At 38.8% G+C, this 15567-nt stretch overlaps 1 protein-coding gene across 9 annotated transcripts in view; it reads left to right on the top strand.

Annotated features, from left to right (window-relative positions):
• Nucleotides 1–15567, top strand: part of LOC311214108 (serine/threonine-protein kinase WNK1-like) — a 105098-nt gene that overhangs the window by 51976 nt on the left and 37555 nt on the right. For all 9 annotated transcript variants that reach the window (XM_084294548.1, XM_084294545.1, XM_084294547.1 and 6 more), the window contains 4 exons: nucleotides 7190–7278; nucleotides 8685–8904; nucleotides 9125–9461; nucleotides 10535–10722. In XM_084294548.1, coding sequence (XP_084150674.1) covers nucleotides 7190–7278; nucleotides 8685–8904; nucleotides 9125–9461; nucleotides 10535–10722 — 834 coding nt within the window. The remainder of the gene's footprint in view (nucleotides 1–7189; nucleotides 7279–8684; nucleotides 8905–9124; nucleotides 9462–10534; nucleotides 10723–15567) is intronic.

The following is a 15567-nucleotide window of genomic DNA, read 5'->3' as shown; positions in this document are numbered from 1 at the left end:
GTAGAGCTTTCTTAAATAGTTGAGGGGAATTCTGGTCTGGCTGCTGGTAGATTAGGCAAATTCAAAAGGTATCAGGTTCAAAATGTGCAGTCATTACTTCTCTTCAGAACAGGGCAAAATTGTCCCAAGACAATGGTCTAAGTAGAGGTTTGTGAGCTGACTGGCTCATCGAAAGCCTTCATCGGCTTCTGTTGCTTGTACTGCAGTACTACTGTTTACTCTGTTAGGATATTGATCTTGTGCAGAGCTTATTCTGCAGGATTTACCGATTTCATTCCTGACAGAATTATCAATTGTCCAGAATTAATTACTATGGAAATACTGAAATCAGAGAAGCTCAATTTTCATTTCCATTAAATGTGCTGCATCGTTTCAATTTTATTCTGAACTCTACTGTATCTCGTTCTTTTTAATGCAGCTTCTGTAGGCAACCTGTATCTCTTCTGAACTGAGTAAATGCTAAATGAGGTCTTTTCGTCATAGATACGCAGGTATTCAATTGAACTGGGATGAGAATTATGATACAAATATACTCTGTGAGATAAGGAAAGAAATCTGAAAGATTGTTTCTAGATGATAGAACAGAATTGGGATGAGGGATTAGAGGTGGAGAAGGGGGTGAAATAGTTAAACTTGTAGGTTTTGAGGGCTGGGTGAGTAACTAATAGCCAGTGGTGACCTTTAGAAGATCATAGGGTTAAAGTAATTTAAATGCTATATATACTGTTGCCCAAGGGCTTCTGTGAGACTATGGGAAGGAGGTAGGATCCCTGGCTTGTTTTCCACTGGAATCATATGCTCTGTCAAGTTTCCTTGAATTAATGGGTTGTGGCAGCCTGGATCTGGCTCAAACTAGCATGGTACCAACTTCGCTAAAAAGAAAATATAGAGACTTTTAATTACTTTGTTTTTGAGATTTGACTTTGCTACTGATTCTATTAGCCTCTGGACTGCAGAGTTTGAACATTTTGTTTGAGAAGATTAATCAGTTACGGTAGAATTCCTCTCAAGCTCTGCAGTTAAAGTACTTCTGCAAAGAGCCAAGCAAACATCATGGTTAGACTGGGACAGGTACGCTGTGTGCATACTAAAAGCTGAAAGGCTTCAAATATTCTTCACATCTCACGCGGTGCACCCCAGAGAAGTGCAGCCTTAATTTAATGTGTTGAATGTTTGGTGCTGTTCCTAGGAAGTAGATTGGCTTTGACTGCACAAAACCCGCTGTCATTGGGTTTGAGTGCCACTGTAACAGTGACAAACAGATCATAAACACTGTCAAGTGAAATTCTGACGTGCTTTATTGAAGATACCAGTAAGCACCGTTAAAACTGAGGTGATAATCAATAGTTGATGCGAGGGTGTAAGAGCTAAGCAGTTGGAAGGCCACGCAACATAGCAGTATCTTTGAGGGCCTCTTTTCCCTTGATAGCTCTAAACTTTCACTGCAGCTGGTGAAGGGGATTTCTGAAACGCCCAGTGAAGGATCAGAAGGTGTTGCTTTGCAACGTTGGTGTTTGTGGTATAACAATATTGGTATAATTTTGGTATACTTGGGGAACTGAGTCTGCCGTTTTGTGGGTTGAGAAGCGCTCTTGATAAACTGTTACTATATTGAGTTTTAAATGATCCCTACTAGCTATCAAAATGTGTTTGTTCACTTTGCACTTTAAAGCTGTGCATGTGAGCTTTCTTACCATTGCTGCTTTTGTCCTTCCAAAAAAAGCCTGGAAGCTGTGAACAACTCACTTTATTAGAAAGCAAGCTCTGCAATTGCTGTTTGAAACGAGATACCAGGGGAAGAAAAAAACAACAGACTTCATGTTGGGTTTGGAATACAGCAAAAGGCGTTGGGAAATATAACTCCAGATTATATTCATGCACGTGATGTAAAACAAGCAACAACACAGCCTTCTAAATTTGTCCGGCAGTTTGAGAATCTCCTTAAATACCTATTCCCTTACGTTAAGAACCTAGTAAAAGAAGAGCAGGTGATGGTAGCACTGGTAGCAGATGTAACTGTTAGGGAAGAGGGAGATGGGCTATCCTATGTTATCCTAGTGCAAGTTTATGTTCTTTTGGGATTAAATTGGGAAGTACACTTATGTAGCTCCATGGAAAGAAGAGGAGAAACAGCAGCTGCCTTCCCTCCTAGCACAAAATAAGTGCCAGCAAGCTTGGGTCAGAGCAACATACTGACTGATCCATTCCCAAGTGTACTTCTGCCACAGCCAGCGTGGAGCTGGGTGATGTTCCTCCTGCAGCCTTAAACTATGGTAGAAAACTTGGGTGGAGAATAGGAGAACAGCCAAGCGGGGAGGCGGGGACATGCAGGAAGTAAAGGCTCCCTGTGCTGCCTCCTCTTCCTCCTCCTCGCAGCTAGCTGGGCAGGCAGGAAAGGAGAAGCTTACCTCTTGCTTATATTCATTCTTTCCATTCAGAATTTGAGTGGCAAAAGCAGATATTGAGCTTGAACCTCTGCAGCCTCATGTACTGGACTTGGAAAAGTACAAGGGGTATCAAACAGAAAACAATGCTTCCTTCTAACTTTGATGTCTGCTTTCCCTCCGCTGTGCGTTAAGTCCACAGCCTAACGGATTCCCTTCGGAAATTAACAGCCAGCTAACTCTTTGGTGTGTGCATCTCTTTTTCCTGATGGATTTTACAAAAAGAGAGATCTGTCCCGTGTTTGTAATTGTTAATTCCCACTGTTGTTGCTGTTCTCACAAGGATTGCGCTAAAGAGGTAGGTGAGAGTGTCAGCTCCAGAAGAATTGTGTGTAGCTGCAGTGAAGGACTTGGGGGGTGGTGGATCCGAATTCTCAACAAGTCTGAACTGCTTTGCATGGAATCGCTCCTCAGCTTTTAAACTCGATGATACTTTTTCTGCAACTTCCTAATGTACGTTAAAATCCTGAACAGCAAAGCTAGAACACTTGTTGCTCCTGCTATTTCCAAGCTGTGTTGCTATTTTCATTTTTTTATATAATTAGGATTGCTGACGGTACATGATGCTTTTTCTTCATTTTTTTTGGTATAATAAGTAATACAGCATTGATTGTATATTCTCTTACAATATTTTCAGTATCTTTTGAATTACAGTGAGATGTTAAACCACTGATTCAGTTATTTGGTGAGCACTGATGCAAAATACCATGTTTCTAGGCAAAAATTGCGAAGAGGAGTTCTTGTGCTTAAAATATTTTGAAAATACGGAATTTTTTAGAGTTATAGAACTTGCTTTTAGCGAATCATATAACTATACAAATGTGGATGTTACAATTTTGGAATTCAATTTTTTTACCGGATTAAAATCTGATAAAAATCACAAAATTTATCATGTCTAAGTTAAGTGAAACGTGAAATTTCCTGTGCTTAAAATTAAGACTAAGATAAGTGTTAGTAAATACCCAACTTTGCATCAGTTGCACCTTGTGCTTCTTTACATACGTGCCCATATTTTAAAGGTTTAAATGTAAAGGTTTTTACATTTTACAAAATGTAAAAATTAGTGAGTTTCCTTGAAGTTTGCACTGCTTTCAAGGGAAGCGATTCTGCCCTTGTTAGCTATAGCCCTAGTTCTCCTTTTGTAAGCCTCAGAGCTCGTGCCACGATGTAGTGAACCTGGCCGAGTTTGTTTCAAGTCTGATAAGTGCTGTGATCTGGTTCATTATGCAGCTGTATAAAGGTTTGTGCCAGCAAGAGTGGGGAAATGACATGGATGTGGAAATGGGCAGTGGAGAGCAGGAGGCTGCTGCCTTCAGCACCAGTGCCAGTTCATGCTGTTGTAGATAATAGCTTGGGAAAATGTTTGATTTTATGTGTGCCTGTTTTACCTGCTTACGCTTTTATTTTCCTTTCCAAGAGCTCTTCCTTTCATTTCCTTAGCAAATTATTAAGACAAAAAAAAAAAAGCTAGTAGGATTTGGGTATTTAGCTCTGATTAGTGGGACAAATAGATTAAAAAACAATTGGATTATGTGTTTTTTCTAAGCAGTTTGGAGACTGGGAAGAGAATGAGGAGAAGCATGTAAGAACGTGACAGTCTTGCAGTAAGTGTGAAGTGTTAAAACCAGGAGCACTGAGTTGCTTAGTATGTACTTGAGCGCCTGTGCCTTTGGAATCTAGTGAGAGTATGCTTGGCTGCCCAGCTCCTCAGCTTTTAAGGACACATCAAGGTTATTTGCATTGTAGGGCTCCCCTTTGGTTTCTCTGTGATGGTGTGATGAAGGTGTAAAAGCAACTCTGTGTTGATGTATTAATTATCATTAATATTATCTTCTGTCTTGCTATGTGAAGTAGTCTGACATTTGCAACACTTGGAGGGGAATTTTTTTTTTAAGGGTGATGCTGCTTAAATAGCCTAAACTTTAGCATAAGGGATGCTTGGCCAGCGCTAGAGTTAAGCAATTCTGGGGAAGAAGCTAAGAAAGGTGCTTGAATACCTAGTCCTGCATTGGTTTTAGGCCCTAGTCTGAAGGTCTCCCAGATTTTCTGAGTAACAGTTAGGAATGTGGAAGGTGTGCTGGAAGAATCTTGGAGGGGTTTTCTTCTTAACTGAACTACTGGTTTGGAACTCACAAATTGGAATAATCCAAACTGGCCTCTATGGAAGGTCCCAAACACTTTGCACAAGTATTTAACTTCTCAGGATAGAGATGCACATAGTATCAGACTGAATCACAGATTTTATTTATTTTTCTTTCCACCCTGGCATTGTGCAAGAGCAGCGCTTGTAGTCAAACGGGCAACAAGACGGCTCACATTCTGGTTTCTTTACGTTAATAACATTGTTGTACCAGTTGTCTTGTATTCATCTTAGTTTTCAGTTTTTCTGACATGAGATCATGGCACAGATCCGACACCTTCCTTTTACTGCCACAGTATAAATGAACGTACGTGTGGGCTGCTGGTATGGCTGGAACTTGAGCTATTTAGAAGTATTGAATGTGGTAAATTTTAGGCGACTTCTCTGGCAAATTTAGATATAAATCTATTCAACAAGCACACAAATAACTATTGCACAGACTATGCCTGCATATATATGCACGTTGGTGAGCATTTTATTCTATATAGAAAGATCTATCTTGTACATTTATGAACGTGAGCTGCTGGGACCATTTTAAGCTTGGCCACGGTTAAGGGTGATGTCTGTGTGACCCATCATTGCTGTATGAGCAGAGATAAATGCAAGTAGTAAATGCAAAAACAAGTTTTATGAATCTCTTAGAGTGCTTTGCTCTGTGACATGTAGCTGGAGACTTACGATGTGACCTGGTTACAATATTAAAATTTACTTGTGCAAACTTTGCTCTGGTGTCTTACCAGCTGAGGCACTGATCTTCAGAAGTTTTATGTTCACTGAAGCTTTTAAGAATTAAATTAATGTTCACTGACAGGCTGTGTTTCAGGGCTTACTCTTGTCACAATATACTCCTCAGTTCTGTGAATCTCAATTGCTAAAATTTCATAGGAACAAATCTTAGACCAAAGAAATAGAAAATCCAGAATGCTGTTCTAACAGGAAGTTTTTATTAAGTGAAAGATCTGTGTCTTTCTGTAGTTCTTGTCCTTTCTTTTAAATTCCAGATGTGATCACAACACCTTTGTACAACATAAAGACAAATGCTACTGTTCACTGAATGACTGGGTGGTTGTGCACCTCCAGTCTTGCATTTGCATCTGTTAAAGTCCACTGTGCCCTCTCCTGGAAGAGTGTGGTAGAGAGTATCTTAGGTAGTGAGCATATTGAATTCAATGTAATGCAATGCTTGGCCAAGAAAAACGGTATCTGAACATAGGTGAAAATTATGAAGAAAAACAGTATCTGAATATAGATGAAAATTACTATAATATTAAGTCCATGTTCCCTTAAATGACGGTCTGCAGTTGCAAAGGCTCTGGTTCGGAGACTTGACCCTTTCCATTTCAAGCCTTCCTTGCTACTGACAATAGAGGAATGGTGAGAGGGGTATCTAATGGTACACTGAGAGAAATACTGCCTTCTTAGGACACAGATCATGCTGCTTGTATTACTGCTTCATGTGTATCTGCACTTTATCTGTGGTTTTTCAATTGTTTAGTTGCAATTCGCCAGTGACATGGCGTCAGATGTGTCCTGTGTAGGTGGTAGGTAGGAACTGAAGGCTTGTAACACGTAGTAATGTGTGCCAAGTTGTACTGATTTCAGGATTGTTTGGTTTGAAAGTTTGGGCACTTCAAATAACAGCATTTAAACAAGATGGCTCCACCCTCTCTTGTGTCCTAAAATACAGAATTTGAAGCTAAAGGCTGAATCAAGTAAAATTGAGTGCCAAATTTTGCTGTTTTGGACAACTGACCTCCTGAAATAGAGCTTTTGAACATGATTAAATGATGGAGTTTGGCTTTCTGTGCCTGCAGTGCTTGCAGGATACCCAACTGAGCATATCTTATGGTTTATTTACTTGACTGAAATAAGTAGTTGACTGAAGTTAAATTTTGTTTCCCTCTGTCCCCAATGGCTTTAACATGTATTGGAGAAATTGTCATGTGTTGTTGAAGAGCAATTGGAAAGGTGCATATTGTTAACTTTCCGGAGTTCAGCAGTAATCGTGCAAGGGTGTGGTTGGAGATTAGTAGATCCAGGAAGAGCTAAGATACAAGAAAGTCTTTTTTTTTATTTTTTAAACACCGACCAAGTTATTTAATGATTCAGTCAGATCATTCTGGGCTAATGTTCTTCCCCTAAAATCACTCTGCCAAAATTAGTTCATATAATGGCATGTTGGAAACATTCTGGGAAGCAGCAGAATCCTTTGAAGACTGTTAAGTTAATCATGTGGGTTTGTGCATTAGTGTTATGTAGGAAACATTTCCATTCCCGGTCTAGTGTCTGTATGCTCCTCTAACCATCGTGCCTTCTGTAGAAACTAAATGGTATGCTTAACATACCTTGGCACCTAACTGCCAATTCCTACTGTAATGGAGGTCTAATTAAGAAATGGGGAAAAAAAATCCATGTTTGAAAAACTCACTAGCAAACAGATGAATGGTAAGACTGGGGGCAGATTTCATGGTAATTTCCACTAGTGGGCAAGTTGGGCCAGTTACCTGATGAATAAAAATAGTTGGTTTGTATGTGAACTTTTGCACAATTGAAAGTTAAATCAAGTGGGCCTTTCAGTTTTTCTGTTGTTACTTGTATGTTCCAGGGTGTCAAGCCAGCCAGCTTTGATAAAGTAGCAATCCCTGAAGTGAAGGAGATTATTGAGGGATGCATTCGGCAAAACAAAGGCGAAAGGTAAGTTTTCTTTCTAGTCCAGATAGAGGTATTACCGTTGACTCTGTAACTGTGTTAATACCAGATACAGTTAGTTGTTGGGGTCTGATGAAAGTTAGGAAGCTATTTTTACTTCTGCAGGATCTATTCTCTGGTAGGTTCTTATTTAACACTTGCTTTACAGCCTTAGTGCCAGAAAAAGTGCAAAAGCTATGGTAACCACCCAAGTTGTTTTACTCAAATTCTACTGTTGCTGTAAAGCTTTGACCTCATCAGTAAAATAGTGTATGACAGTCTTTCCACATTACCAGGTAATAATGGGTTTATTTGGTTGGTTCATCAGTCCATAGTCCTGTGTTGTTTTTTTTGTTGTTGTCCCTTCGATTCTGTAGGTATTTATAGCTGGTTATTTCGAGGGCTCTTTATTTTATAAGTTCTTGCTGCTCACTTTCATTCAGTTTTTCTGCAAGATGACATCTACTTGAAGTAATTAGCTTGTAGCGTTACAGAAAACCTGTAGCTGCTCTAATGGCTTATTTGATGGATTTTGTTTCACTTTCTGCATTTACATAGTTGTTGCTTACTGAGTGTTGAGTTTAAGAATGCCTCAGCCTTCTGTCCTTCTATAGCTTCCCACTATTGCGTTTGGAGCCTGTTTTGTCAGTTTATGGATGTAGATTAATTTCATTCTATTCATTCTTGAAGTTTTCCATCTGATGGTGTTGCTGTGTATTTTTAATTTCTATTCATAAAACAACAGCTTAAAAGCTGTTTAAAATAATTATCTTTTTTTTTTTTTTTTCCATTCTGAGTTAATTTTGTGGCTGCATGTCACTTCTTTCTTGCCATTTAGCTTAAACAATTAGCTTTTTGACTACTGCTGTTACTCTGTGTATATAAGAACATAATTGACCTTTGGTACCTTCTGGACAAAGGTATTTGTGCCAAACAATACAAGTCGAAGTGGTTCAAGATAGTACAGAATATGAAAGAAATCATGTAGTGCTTAGCTAGTGGTGAATTAGCTAGATGAGACTTCTGACAATACCATGAAATAGACTGAAATATATGCTTCGTGATTACTGATTTGATTTGGGGACTGTGGGTTGTGTTAGATCTTAATCTTCAGTAAAGCCAAACTGTTTCTTCTTTAGTTAACACATCGCCTATTCAGTTTTGTTGACGTAAAATCTGTGGGCATTTCTGCTGACCGATGTGTGACTTTTTCCTGCATCTGTACTTTATTTCTCTATCATGATTTTATATAGAAATCTGGATGATAAGCTGTCAAGTTAATGGGAGGATTAATGGGAGGAAACATGAAATGTAGACAATAAATTTAGTGGATCACCAGGCAGGGACATTCCTTAATAATTTATGAAAACCTAATAACTGAGTGCTTTCTACATTCTTTCCCAATGCGCTAGGTATGCTATTAAGGACCTTTTGAATCATGCTTTCTTCCAAGAAGAGACTGGAGTACGGGTAGAACTAGCAGAGGAAGATGATGGAGAAAAAATTGCCATTAAACTCTGGCTGCGAATTGAAGACATCAAAAAACTTAAGGGCAAATATAAAGATAATGAGGCGATAGAGTTTTCCTTTGACTTGGAGAGAGATGTCCCAGAGGATGTAGCACAGGAAATGGTAAGTGGTGGTGGTCTTGCAAAACATTGAAGGTATTGACATTCTCTGACAGTGAAATATTGCCCATCAGCCTCTGCATTTACCATTAATGCCTAGAAATAAAACTACTTCAGAAGTTTGTGACTGAGAAGTTAGTGCAAGAGAGTGATAGCTTATGTTGTAGTGCTGCAACAGTGGCTGTCTATGACAGTCTGAATTCTGTGAATATATCCTCCTTCAGGTGGAATCTGGCTATGTCTGTGAAGGGGATCACAAGACAATGGCGAAAGCTATCAAGGACAGGGTATCTTTGATTAAGCGAAAGCGAGAACAGCGTCAGTTGGTGCGAGAAGAACAGGAGAAGAAGCTTCAGGAAGAAGGTAGTCAGAAGCAGCAGCCGGAGCAACAGCAACCCTCAAGTGCTTCCCATGCAGGGTCAAAGCATCCTGTATCTGTCAGTGGTACTACTCCTGTCCCCACTACTTCAGCATCAGTTTCTACACAAGTGGAGCCTGAAGAACCAGAAGCTGATCAACACCAACAACTGCAGTTCCAGCAACCCAGTATATCTATTCTTTGTAAGTGTGTCAGTTGGTTTATTTAGGAACGCTTGCACTTACACTATTTCCCCCACCCTTAGAGAGTTTTGAACTTCTGGTGGATATAGCACTAATTAATCTACGATGTTGCTGTCTGCTGAAGAAAATAAGGCCACTGGAATGTACATCAAAAGACGATGCATTCGTGTGCCTTAGCTGAGCCAAGTCAACAGTGCAAATTGCAGTTCAGTCTTAACACAAAATAATTTTCCTTTGTTATAAGTTAATAAACTAAACAAACTCAGGCACCTGAAGTATGAACGTATGTTCTAGTTCTTGCTGCCCTCCTGCAGGGGCAATATATTGTTGTGCAGAAGGTTGCATAGTTTTGCACCAGTGCAGTTATATTAGAAACAACTCTACGAATTGTCACTAACTTTTGTTTAAGGTGATAATTAGATTGTTGCAAGCAGTTCAGATCAGAACTTTTTTTTTTTTTTTTTTAAAGTTTAATTTCCTATTCCACATACTTAACGTGAACAGATGAGGTAAAGTTGGGAGTGTTGTCCGGCATCCCAACATTTGAATAACTACCTGAATAATAAAGTTAGATAAGCTCCATGTTAGAGTGATGAAATTAGCAAATTGCTATCTGCCCTAAGGAAGTAGAGATTTTAAGTTCTCTATTATGCCTACTTCAGGTGCATCTACCAGCCAGCACACCTAACCTGTTTTATGCTTCTATATAAAAATAAGTAAAAATAATAAAACAAAACAGAAAGATCATTCATGATGGATGGAATTTAAGTTTTCATTTCTAGTTCAGCTTTTAATAGGGAGCATAATTTACTTTTAAGTATCTTTCCAAAGAACTCCTGAAATTACTGATTTTCAGAGGTTAAGTGAAGGCATACTGGTAAGGAATTACTATACTGAGAAAGGAAAAATATACCTCAGTTTTTCTACCAGCATAACTTTTAGCAGAGGTAAAATGCTTATAAAGTCTATGTGACATGAAACAAATGCAATCTAGTATTCTATTATAATACATTCAAGTTACGAAACAAGACTGCAGTTATTGAAATGTGGATTTTTATTTTTAATTTCTGCAGCTGATGGGACAGTTGACAGTGGCCAAGGGTCATCTGTTTATACTGAATCTTGCGTGAGCAGTCAACAGACTGTGTCTTATGGTTCCCAACACGACCAGCCAATCTCAACAGCTGCAGTCCAGGGGTACGCAGCTTCAGTTGGCCAAGTGCAGTCACAACAGCATGGAGGATATCAGCCACCTGCAGTGGTAAGCCAGAACTTACAGTATTGCAAATGCATGGAATTACTTGGTTGTGATTTTTTCCTTCTTTTTAAAGGTGAGAGGAAGGTCTGTCAGGCAATCTTCCATGTATATTTTGGTTTGCATGCAATACAAATTCTGTATGGGAGCAATTAGTGGCCTGTTTTTATAAGGTGACCGAGTCTAGTTAAAATACAAGGGTATATTTGTCTTGAAAGTAAAGCTTTTTCTTAAAAAGAAAAGCTTTTGGGTTGAGATTTTAATGGATGTAAATAACATTCTTAGTACAAGACTATGGAAATAAGCATTAAATCTCACTTGGGAAGGTGTGTTGTGTGTATATGAAGTTACTGGGGCTAAAGTTAAGCTGTTACTTTGATTTGAAGGAGGGGCTAGAACAATTTAAGCTGCTGTTTAAATATGAAATTGCTATGTGTGTTCCGTGAGACTTTATTACAGATTCTGAAGGTAAGATCTTTTTAACTGTTATAGAATGCTGCATGTGAGAACTCCAGACTGAAAAGACCCCATGCCCTTGTTCCCAATTTTATTTCTAGCTTGCGTTGATTTGCTCATCAGTTGCCATGCATATTCCTTTACCCTGGAAAGTCTGCACTGGGCACAAATACTTTTCCTACTATGTTCATTTGTGTTGCCCTTTTATTTTGGTATGTTTTTTCCTTGGTATGTTTTAGGTAAGAGTATGAGACCATGCAGAAGTCTATTCCGACTCTGGAGTAGAACTTCTGCTACTGTTACATTGTCTTCAGTGGTTCCCTTGTCTTTTTTTTTTTTTTTTTTTTTTTTTTTTTTTAAATCAAAACCTGAGGCAGTGACATTATGTTATTATGTGGTAATGCCATGCAGGGAGATGATGCGATACTTTAGACTTGAGGGTCCTCACTTTTTTGGTACTTGTGCTTGCGGACTCCATTATAGAATCATCAGTGGTCCTATCTTTTTGGAAAACATCCTGGTTTCAGTCAGAGCCTGAAGCTGTGTGGTACTGCTAGTCCCTGAGCAAATGAGTTTTCAAGCCCTCTAAATAAGCTCTTGCTCTGGATAAGACATATTTTGGTGTGCGAGCATGTCTTGGACCAGAAGCCATTTCACTGCCTTGGGATGGCTAGCTTCCAGCTTGAAAGACCATGATCTTTTGAGAGGGATGGGAAAACAAGCACATAACAGATATAAAGTCAAGCTGCTTAGTTCACTCCTAAAATGTGCTCATGCTCTATGGTGACGACCACGGTACCAGAAGGTTGACAGAACGGAGTAGAACACTGCAAGAACTACTAACAGTTTGTTGGGAAGACAGGATGACAAGTCAAAATGATATTGACAACTGGAGAAATAATCCTAAAAAGAAGTAGAATGCAGTTCAATCAGGACAAGAGCAAGGTTCATGCCTAAACAGGAGTAATCTGCTACAGAAGTACAGGATGAGCAACAACCAACTAGGCAGCAATTCTGCCAAAAAAAAAAAAAGTCAGGGATTATATTGGACCACAAGCTGGACATGGTCAAAAACATCATGCTGTTGTGAAAAAGGCAAACATCATGTTATGTGAAGTAGTTCTGTTGCTCTTGGCCTTTGGTAAGTCTATTCCGGACACCCTGCCTGATGAAGAAAGTTGAGGGTAAACTGGGAGAGAATTCAGAGGAGAGTGACAAAAAAACAAAAACAAAACAGCTAGGAACACAGAAAACAGGGTTTGTGTGAGAAGACTGAAGGAGTTGAGTTGAGTCCATGGAAGATGAGCTTGAGGAGAGAGAATGCCGTAAAGGCTTCCATAACACAAGAAGAGGCTAATCAGGTCACAACACTGTTGTCAGATACAACAACAACAACAACAAAAGCTTAAATAGGAGCAAGGAATTATTGTTTGGGAAAGGTTTTTTTTCTAACCAGCGAAGACATACTGTAGACACCATCACTGGAGAGGTTTCTGAACAGGCTAGATAAATCAGTCAGGAATTACATGTATAACTAGTACTGACCTGGAACAGGTAACAAGGGTAAAATATTTAATTCCTTGAGGTTCCTTATGCCTCTGTTCCAAAATCTTGAGCAGTCTAGCAATATTTCTTTTATCAGAAATACTTAAAATCAGATCTCCACTAGAGATCTTGACTTTTTTTTGTTGGAGTTGTGTATTTGATTTCAATTACCTTAAGAAATTACATCCATAGGAGGAGCACATATAATTAGAGGAGATCTTGCAGTTGAAGGCTGTCTCTTTAAAACATAACCTATCCACTCACCCTAAAAAAAAAAACAAAAAACACTAAAAACAAATAGTCAAAAGTCTAATTCTGATTCTTCCAGGTTGGTTGGATTTTGACCCTGTGGCCTTCTGGATTGTGGCAATATTACAAAATCTTGGTGCTTTTATTGGCCCACTGTCTGGAAAATGCTAGTCTGAGACTAATTTTTCCTAAATTTTCCACATTTTAAAACAACTTTTTCCACAACTTTTGCTGTAGAATATGTAATGTTAAAGCTTTTATGGTAACATCTTAGTTAATGAAGAAGCCAACTGTAAACAGTTCACTTAATTCAGGGAGGTGCCCAAGCAGGGAGACTGGTGAGGTGATAAGTACAAACACATCCACTCGCTAAACTAAGAACAAACGAAAGCTCATCAGTAACTTTAAGGGCTTTTTGATTTGTCAAACTCCCAAATGGAGTGAATACACAGTATGGACCACACTGATGGCTCCAGAGAAAACATTCTTTTGTCTTTTCTGCCTTCCACATGCCTCTTGTGAGGGTGCTAGGAAACTTTCCTCCTTGTTCAGTAACCTAAGGCAAACTTGAGCCCTCCTAGGGGTGCATATCCTGTTCCTGGTGTATGTTGGCATTCATTCAGCATTCTCATATCTTCTTGCACACATAGTAGTCAGTATTGGGCCTATCATTGTGTGTCTGCATTTCTTTTCTATCTCATTAGAGTTTTTGCTAGTTTTGTTTTTATTTTTTTAAGTGTTCAATTCTTAACTTTTGTTTCCCTCCTTTAGCTTCAACGTGGTCGTAGCATGTCAGTTTGTGTCCCCCACCTTCCTGCTCTTCCCTCTATGTCCTGCATCCCTCTCAGTGCTCCTTGCACCCCACCACCAGCGCTGTCTGCACCTCTTTCTCCTTTCTACCTTCGGACTGTCCCTGAAGAAACCTTTGCAGAAAAGCTTTCTAAAGCCCTGGAAAGTGTCCTGCCCATGCACTCTGCCTCTCCACGCAAGCATCGACGCTCCAGCCTGCCCTCCCTCTCTGTCAGTCCTGTATGTGTTGCCATTTGCCTCCTGGCACAGTAAGATAAGTTATCATTAAATACATCCTGGGCTTCGGGCATTTTTAAATGAAAAAATGAAAAGTTAATTTTTCATTCCTAATTACTGTGCTGCTAGATTATTGTTTTGTTTTGTTTTCTTGAGAAGTGGTACACTTCAATGGTCAAACACTGATAACATTTTATTTTGTATTTTAGGATAGGATAGTAAAAATAAATGGAAATTATTCAGCTGTACCACAGAAGGTAAAGAGAAGACTAGTTCTTATCCCCTGATGTCAGAAGACTGTTTATTTTCAAACTTCTAAGCAGGCATTCAATGTTAGTTAAGCCTTGCACAAACCAGACAGCTTTTAAAGCTTAGTTGCTGTGGCTGGTTATTCTAGAAACTTTGGTTTGCTGAGGTAGTGTAGTGATAGTAGAAATTCAGAATATTAATACTTTTGAGGACTTTTCTTTAAGTTTTAATTGGAGTTGACACTTTGGCTGGTGCATGATGGAGAGAAGCCATAAAAACCCCCATGTGTTTCAAAAGGTCAGATGCAATATAGCTTGCAGGATAGGAGGTAGTCTGTTTTCAGTTTGGGGCTTTAATTTACATAAAATAAGCTCTGGAAAACTTTCGTTTGTAGTTGAAGTATATGGAACTAATTTTAAAAGCATAGGAAGAATTCTTTAGCAGTACAAGAGTAGGGACTGTCTTGTTAGTATTGGTCAATATGGAAATTTGCTGCTGCTTTTCTGTAAGATGGGAGGGGAAAAGAAACAGAACAATGTGGAAATGGCAATTTGAAAAAGTTTTAAGTAGCACCTGTATTAAAGATAATATATTTGCTGCTGAGTTTAACAATTTTTTTTTCCTTTAGGGTTGATAATGCCTTCTCTCAGTATACTGTAGGCAAAGATGAAAAAAGGCAGCATTGCTAAATTGTTTAGTGTTCTTATACAGAACTCTCTCCAATGAAATTTTCCCTGTGTTGTGTTGACTAACATAAGTCTAACCTGTAATAGCACATCATATGGAGTGGAGTTGCTTGAGGACTTTACTGTTATTAAACCCGTGAGTGTCATATTGTCCAGGAAAAAGTTGTTTTTTTTCAATGACTGATGATATCTTATATGAAAAAGTCTGATGCAAATGGATCAAAGTGATCAAAAGAGATGTTTGAATTTGGTAGAATCCAAAGACCATGCAGTTTTATAGTGGATTTTTTTCTTTTTTTCAGCTGTAGGCTGGAATGGTTCAATCTTACCTCATAAAAGGTCTGTCTTTAGCTCTCTGGATATCATACAGAGAACACTACTGACAGGACACTAGCACCGTGTTTTTTACATTAGATAATACTAAGATTTCATGTCATCTTTGTCTTCTAAATGCAAACTAAAGGCTCTGCACTGTTGCTGCTATCAAACTCCAAATTTTTATATGCCCATATGGCAGCAATGTCAGGAGTTATATTGGATTTCAAGCAATGACCACAACGGATAGCCCATGACAATAAATCTCATTCCATTGTCATGAGCAAAGCTAGTTTTTAGTGGATGATTGGATTTGGACTGGAAA

Source organism: Netta rufina (genome assembly GCF_964035555.1).
Source record: "Netta rufina genome assembly, chromosome: 1".
NCBI classification, from domain to species: Eukaryota; Metazoa; Chordata; class Aves; order Anseriformes; family Anatidae; genus Netta; species Netta rufina.
This window is presented reverse-complemented; position numbering and strand designations above follow the sequence as displayed.